This window comes from Suricata suricatta, chromosome 6 (genome assembly GCF_006229205.1).
Source record: "Suricata suricatta isolate VVHF042 chromosome 6, meerkat_22Aug2017_6uvM2_HiC, whole genome shotgun sequence".
In the NCBI taxonomy this organism is placed as follows: Eukaryota; Metazoa; Chordata; class Mammalia; order Carnivora; family Herpestidae; genus Suricata; species Suricata suricatta.
Window position 1 is genome coordinate 121,571,280 of NC_043705.1, and position 8,079 is coordinate 121,579,358.

Below are 8,079 nucleotides of genomic sequence, written 5' to 3' on the forward strand. Positions count from 1 at the left end.
TCACCTCAGGATTATGTCATCCTTGTCCACATGGGCATAAGCAGGAGTCCAGATTGTGAACCTGATACAGATGTTTCTGTGGTAGATTTCATTCCCTTCCTCCATCCTTTTGTCAGGATTTTGTCTTTCCAAGTGTTCATTCCAGGCCCTGGGTTTCAGATGTAACCTGTGATGGCGTCCACCTCCCAAAGCATGCTGCCCCACAATGACCCAGACCTCGTCCTGATCCTGTCATTGTTCTTCACCTTTTGCCAAGATGAGTTTCCTTTAACTTAAATGTTGTTCTTTCTTGGCTCTTCACTCTATTTAACTGTTTCTTTGCCACCAGCTAAAATAAAAACTCTTCCATCTCTACTCAGTTCCTTAGCTGGTATCCGAAGAACATCCATTCTTTACACCCTTGTTGTCATGGTGATGCCACCACACCACGTGTCTCTCCAGAGGCAGCGTGACCTGGAGTTACGTCAATGAGCTCAGGAAGTAAATGTGAAATAAAGTAAAAAGCTGATTACAAGAGGTGATCCCTCTAATCACTGACCTTGTGGGCAGTGGGGGACAAATCATGAAAGGTCTGTCAGGGTTCAAGCAAAGCCTGGCTTGTTTTGGTTTTGTCCAGATGTAAGCCATTAGGGTTGATTTTGCTCCACCCTTTGGTGTCTCTAGCTACAGATGGGCGTGCTAAATTTCCAAATTCTATCTTTTGATATATGATCCATCCTTTAGGGTCATCCCAGGCTGTTTTCTCTTCCTTTCTTAATAAAAACTAAAAAGTTGAATCTCTAGAGGCATAGATTTACTTCTCTAGTATATGCTGCTCCTTAAGCAACATAAGTGATGCTAAAAATTCGCTTTCTGGATTTAGCATCCTGTTCCTTCCTTTTTTCTTCACACTCCCAGTCCCTCATTCCAACTGACCAGTCAAGCAAGCTTTCCCAAACATCATATGTACCTTAAAACATGTTTTGGGCCAGGTAGTACTTTTTCTGCTTTTAAATGAAGAGCTGAAGTACAAAGTATATTTATGCTTCAGTGATGATGGCGATGACAGATACTTTCTGTCTCTTATCTCTAGATTTCAGGAGACAGGTCTGTATCCATGCATCTGAGCAAACACTAGGATGGCAGGTGGTGACTCACCTCTTAAATTGCTTTCATTTTACTGGAGCCAGAACTTCCATCACCTCCTCATCTCCCTCTGTGCCCCTCTGCTGTCTGAGGATATGAGTTTGAGGTTAGAAACTGTGGTGCTGTTTAGGATCAAACTAGAGGTGTGGCTAAAAAATTCTGAAGTTTCAGTCAAGTATGGAGGCCATAGATGTGGGACCCTTGGACTGTATTCCAGAAACAAAGGCTTCCTCTCTCTTGCTACCATGGATGAAAGTTATCTGGCTCTAGTGCATTCTTCTTTGGACTGGATTCTAATACTTTTATAAACATATTTATTAACTCTAAAGATTGAGGCACTTTGTAGTTTTAAAATTGCACATCTGATTAAGTGGCAATAAAAGGTAAATAGAGTTACTGTCAAATAGATTAAATCCACACCCCAATTACATTTTAATTAAATCTACTCAGTGGAGAAGATGGGGATCCTTAGGTGAAACAGCTGTGTATATCAGACTCAATGATACTTTGGGGCATGTTTCCCCCAGATGGACATGACTGAAGTGGTTTGTTTATGTCTTTACAACTATCCTCGTCTCTCTGGTCAAACCAAAGTACGGGTTGTTCTAAAAGGAAGTTCCCCCTTCAGAAATCTATACACTCATATCCTGTTTATTGTATTCTAAAGATTCTAGTCAGTTTACTCATCAGGTTTTCTTTTTTTCTGTGCTTCCCCCATCCTTCTGAATGTCATTCTCACATCTTCAAATGCTATGTTTTGTTTGTTTGTTTGTGGTTCTTATTGTTCTTCACAGACTGTTGCCAAGCAAAAGACCAGTACATTGAACAGTTCAAAGATACTCTGAACACTTCTGTGGCCAAATCTATTGCTGGATTTTTTGCAGAGCCAATTCAAGTGGGTATATTGATCTTAGACATTGATTGAGCTGAGTTTTAAATAATCAGAGAGTTTTAATTCATACATTTAATTCATACATTCATACATTTAATTCATACATTCATACAAATTCCAAAAAATTTAAGTGACCATTGCTGTGTCTCTCTCCAAATTCAGTTCGTTCTCTCGGTCCCCTTGAAAGAGAAGGGGCCCTTATTTTCAATTCACCTTCAAAGACCATCTCCGGCATTTCCAGGCTGAAAAGATAAATGAAACGATTGAATTCTCAAAATCTTAAAGAAAAGGAAACCCCAACAATATTTGGTTGCTTAATACCACACCACTAGGGGGTGCCTTTCTTCAACCTTACTAAATCCTCTTCATCTACTTTGTTTCTAATCTCAGAAAAGAATAAATATTTGCATCCTTTTCCCAAAAGGCATGGCATAAGAGTAATGGCCACTCTCTTCATGCATAGTTGGAACAGTTCTAAAGACCATTTGACAAATTGCTAGTATTACTAATGCTAATGATCTATCTTCCTTTTTTTTTTTTTTTTTTTTTGGCACTAGTTTCAAAGGGCTGTGCTGTTGTTATAGGACTCCTTGGTTTGGTCTTTTGCAGGGGGTGAATGGAGTTGTTCAGTACCCAAAAGGATTTCTACAGGAAGCCTTCAAGCTGGTGCGAGAGCAGGGAGGTGTGTGTGTCGCAGATGAGGTGAGTGGCCGCGGAATGGGTAAGGTGTGGGGCAGCCAGGACAGGGAAGCCATAGGGAGAAACCTCTTTAAACCTTCCTCTGCAACCCAAGAAAATGAAGCTTTTGCTAGTTAACTGGTTGGTTAGTAGATTAACAAGTACAGAACTTTAACAAGCACAGAACTTAAATATCCAAAAAGAAGTCTATCGAATGAGTGGCTAACAGGCACAACTGATGCTGTCATCACAAGTGACATGTGATCATTCAACACACTTTGTAAATTCCCATTTGAGGATTGCATTCGGGTGGTTCAAAAGCCACATAGAAAACTTAACCTCATAACCAAGTTTTCATCTTAGATTTGTCAAAAGAGTATAAACCAACCCAACAACATTCATCTTAATAATAAAACTTGTACAACACTTGGGTACCTCAGTCAGTTAAGTGTCCAACTCTTGATTTCAGCTCAGGTAATAATCTCATGCTGCCCATGTCAGGCTCTGCACTGACAGCATGGAGCCTACTTGGAATTCTTTCTCTCCCCTTCTCTCGCTGTCCCTCCCTTGTTTGTACACTTGTGTGTGTCTCTCTCTCTCAACATAAACAAATAAACTACAAGTTTAGGGAATGCCACCTTGTTAAAGTTCTGAAGAAAGTTAACTTATATTAAAAAATATGAAAACTATATTCCATCAGTTTACAACTAGGTACATCACTGAGAGAAAAAACTTTAACCTTTGGAATCAGCATAGAAAATAAGAAAGAAATCACACTGAATTTTTAAAATATATGATTTTTAGAATTTTCTAAGATATGTTGTTTTATCACTTTCAAGGGTGTAATTGGAAACTATCTCACACAGGGTGACCTTAAGGATTGTCCTAATGACTAGGTGAAGATACAAATAGCTAGGACTATCTATAAGATACATATAATAACAATTCTATAAGGTATGTCCCATTGTTATTATTTCATTTTTTAAAGTTTTATTTATTTATTTATTTATTTATTTATTTATTTATTTATTTGAGAGGGGGTGGGGAAGAGAGAGAGGGGGAGACAGAGAATCCCAAGCAGGCTCTGCACTGTCAGCACAGAGCCCTATGTGAGGCTCAAACTCACAAACCATGAGATCATGACCTGAGCTGAAACCAAGAGTCCAACACTGAAATGACTGAGCCACCTAGGTGCTCTTATTATACTACTTTTATAGATATGTGATTATAAGTCCAAGATGGTTCAGTCACCTGTCAAGCCCATGCAGTTGGTAGGGAAAGAGCTATAACTCAAAGCCATGCTCCAAGACCACACTAATCACTGAGCCAAGCTGCATCTCAAGAATGACAGAATAATAGAAAGGAAGTAAAGGAATGGCAGAAAAAGAGAGGGCAGGAGATGGGAAACCTAAATATGGAGCCAGTCCTGCCACAAGGGATCTTCCACAAGTGATCTTAATCAGCTAGCCTGGCTTTCCTTTTCTTTAAAAGGAGAAATAGAGAATCAAAGAGAAAAAAATTTGCCATCCCTGGAGCCAAGTGGGCAGCTGGTCTCTGCAGGTCTGGCAGGGCCTAGGCTTCGATTTGAAACTGACCTCTTTTAAGCAGGGCATGGACATCTATAGTCACCACCCCTGCTCATCGTTGTGGCCCCAGCCCGCTTCTCTCACTAGTAGAGGTTCCCCACCCTACGACAGCTGAGTTTATGAACCTCAGATGAAGTCGTCTCTGTTCTACTGAAAGATTCTGTGAAATGGATGCTTCCCAACTGAATAAACATGGTGTATTGTCCTACCTAATTTCATGCGTTGTCCAAGACATCTGATTTTTCATGATTTTTTTACTTGTTTCATGGTACTTATATGGAGTACATAATGAAGACAAGAAGGAAAACAAAATGGATGGATTTCTCCATGAGCTCTTCCCACATTATCTTGTTTGGGCAGATTCCTCAGCTTGTCCAGAGGTTCATCACTAGGAAGTAGAAGACCCAGGACTCGAGCCCAGGCCTCTCGGATCCCCATGCCTAAGCTCTTCTACATTCACGACCACCTACTTCTGATCCCCGATGCCTGCCTTTGCAGTGGCCTGGGTGGAGCAGGGAAATGAGAAGGACGCCTGCTCCTTTGAGTGTATTTCAGAATCAGCTTTAAGTGGCCACACCTCTATCCCAACCTGCAATGTGTGTACACATAGAGAGACAGAGATAGACACACAGACGAAGAGACTGACAGCCAGAAAGAGATCGAGGAACTTTTGCCAGAAAGGCTCTGGCAGAAATTTCCATGGAAATGTCTGTGTGGCTTTATTTAAGTAGGCACTTCTGCTACTTCTTTATTCATTCTGCAAACACCAAGTATCCATTTTTTATCAGCCACTTTGCTATATGTTGTGGAGAAAGAGAGGAATAGGATGCAGCTCCTGTCATCAGACACATACAGTGGTGACAACAGCCCAAGGTGAGAGTCTTGATTACAGCATGCTTAGGTATCTTAAGAGGGAGCCCTATGAGGGTTCAGGAAAATCTTCTTGGACCAAATGATGAAGAAGCTGTTTTGAAGGACAAGAGCAGCTAACGACATAAAGAAACAGGAAGAGTGTTTCCTGTTTCCTGAAAGAGGGAGAAAGCACACACAAATACACTAAAGGTAACTTAATTCAATCCTGATTTCACTGGCTTCACTGGGTCATCTTGTAACACAATTCTCAGGAAGGAGGAGGTCACAGGAAGAGAGTAACTAGCCTGTGTGGGCCCAACGGCAGCCATACCACCCCCACCCACTCCCTGTAACTCCTGCCTCATCTGGGTGGGGTGGGGGGGGGCAGAGGCAGCTTCTGCCCTGCTTGCTGCCTTACACACTGGAGACCTTTGTTAAGGACTGCTAACCACAAAGTGCCTTTTCACTAGACGACCCTCACAGCAGCCCTGTGATGTTTGCTATTACTACTTTCACTTAACACAGTTAACATAGGTTCAGAGGACTTAGAAATATATCCAAAATCTCACACACCTAGTAAATGGCTTCTGGTGACTAAAAACTCAGACCCAGATTAAGTGCTGTCCATGTTCGTACAAAGATGGTAATGATGGAGCCTGGCAATGATGACACAGCGGAAGAGGAGGAGGAAAGAGAAGAGAGCAGAGTCAGGAAAGCCAGCATTACTTGAAACGTTTCAAATGCTTGTGGGTCTGTTTCCATCAGGTGCAGACAGGATTTGGAAGGCTGGGCTCTCACTTCTGGGGCTTCCAAACCCACGACATCCTGCCGGATATTGTCACCATGGCTAAAGGAATTGGAAATGGATTTCCCATGGCAGCAGTTGTGACGACTCCAGGTAGAGCTTATGGGCAGGTTGCATTTGCTTCTGGGCTTCCTGTAACGGTGATGGCAGAGAACAAGGGTTCTGGAATTTGTGTGGGTTGAAGACAGTGATGGGAACTCTATGCGCATTTCCTAAGCAATGATAAAGAGAAACAGCCTGTCAGACTGTGGAAGAGATGGAAGAATGCCAGCCCTTTTTGCTCTTGCTGTAGGGAAGATGAATTCTCCCACCCACACAATGAAGTGCAGGGTTCTCACACACTAACAAGGTAGAGGAAATTGTACCATAAAAACAAACCCCACACAAGAGATCTTTTTAACCAACCTGAAGCTAACTGTGAAATTTCCAAGGGAATATTATTCTGAAGGAGACTCTTACTTGGCCTTACTATTCCAATATGTTAGAAACTCAAGGTCCAGAGTGATAGGTTCTGTTTATGTCTCATCAACAAAACAAATACAATAAAATCTCACGTAGCCAGAATGTTCTATGAAGTGAACATAAGAATAAACCAGAGTTTCGATTTTAGTGAGGTTTTACAGCAAATGGTTTTATGAATTGTTTTTCTTTACAAACCTTTAAATTGTTTTGTTTTTTCACCAGTAGTATCCACGTCAGTGATGCTAAAGGATAAGTAGTACCCTGTGATATCTCACTGTTTTATTGAATGCATAAAGGTATGACACTGAGTCCAAGTTGATATGCTTGCTGCATGACAAACCAATCATTTGAGTGGCCAGATGTTGGGGTCAGAAAACTCCACAAACCAAGAGGATGGTGAACTGTCATCCTAAAGAAACATCTTCCCTCAGATCAGATCAAAGTTCAAACTTTTGTTTGTTAACAAAAGGGGGGAGACAAAGGTGACTGATGTGTGTAGACATCTGAAGAGGTCTTATAACTCTTTGTCTTTGGCATTTGATCTTTGCCTACAGGAATCTGGTCGTGCCCTTCCTGTGAATCTTAAACATAGCATAGGCATTTCTGTCTGCACGTCCTTATTTCCTCAAGTGATGTAAGTTTCCAGTGAAAAAACAAAAGAGCAGTCCTTGCAAATCTCAGCTGTAAGCAAAATTCCTTCAATGATAAACATGCCTATTTGCAAAATGAAGCAGAATGTTCTAAGCCACAGGTCACAGCAGCAAGGGAAATAGAAGCAACAGGGAATCACACATGCTGTTTCTTCCTGTTCTAGGTACTAAAATGTGGATGTAGAAGGTAAAATATAATGAACCAAATATATACCTACCCTGAAACAATCCAGAAATTGTTACTAAAACCTTGATGTGAGGCTTTCTAAAGATTTCCTGCTTAGAACCAAGAGTATGATACAGAAAAAAGAATTACCAAATGAAGGTCCCATGTATATTCCCATAAATCAAATGTTAAGTTACTTTTAAATTCACACACAACACATTAAAGATTTTGTTATCACACTTCTAATTCAGTAAATAAGCAATTTTTCCTTTTCCACAGAGTAAGGGGATTAGTCAGCGGGGCTGCCATAATAAGACACCACATGCTGGGGGAATTAAGCAGTAGATATTTATTTTCTCATAGTTCTGGAGGCTAGAAGTCCAAGCAAAGTTGGTTTCTGGTGAGATCTCTCTTGCAGGTGGCCAACTTCTTGCTGTGTGCCTGCTTGTCCTTTTCTTCAGAGAGAGAGAGAGAGAGAGAGAGAGAGAGAGAGAGAGCTCAGCTGTCTCTTTTTCTTCATATGAAAACACCAGTTTTATGAGGGCCCCACCCTTATGATTTCATTTAACCTTGACTACTTCCCTAAAGGCCTTATCTCCAAATTCATTCACAATGGAAGTAGGGCTTCAACATAGTAAGAGAAGTCAACGGGGTGAGGACACACACATAATTTCATTCATAACATCCACTCTCTGGTAAATGAAGAATGAATTGGATTCGCTGCCATGAAATATATAATTAATATGACATAATAGTAAATCTAGTTCAAGTGATGTAGTGGAAGATTATAGATAGAATGTGTCACTTTGTCCACCTTTCATTTTCTCTCTCTAGAGATAGCCAAGTCTCTGGCTAAACACGTG

The 8,079-nt window shown here is 40.9% G+C and overlaps 1 protein-coding gene across 1 annotated transcript in view; it reads left to right on the forward strand.

The window, feature by feature from the left end:
• The window catches only part of AGXT2 (alanine--glyoxylate aminotransferase 2), a 41,040-nt gene that overhangs the window by 13,984 nt on the left and 18,977 nt on the right, over positions 1–8,079 (forward strand). The window contains exons 8-9 of the mRNA XM_029941013.1: positions 1,920–2,020; positions 2,627–2,719. Of these exons, the coding sequence (XP_029796873.1) occupies positions 1,920–2,020; positions 2,627–2,719 (194 nt within the window). The remainder of the gene's footprint in view (positions 1–1,919; positions 2,021–2,626; positions 2,720–8,079) is intronic.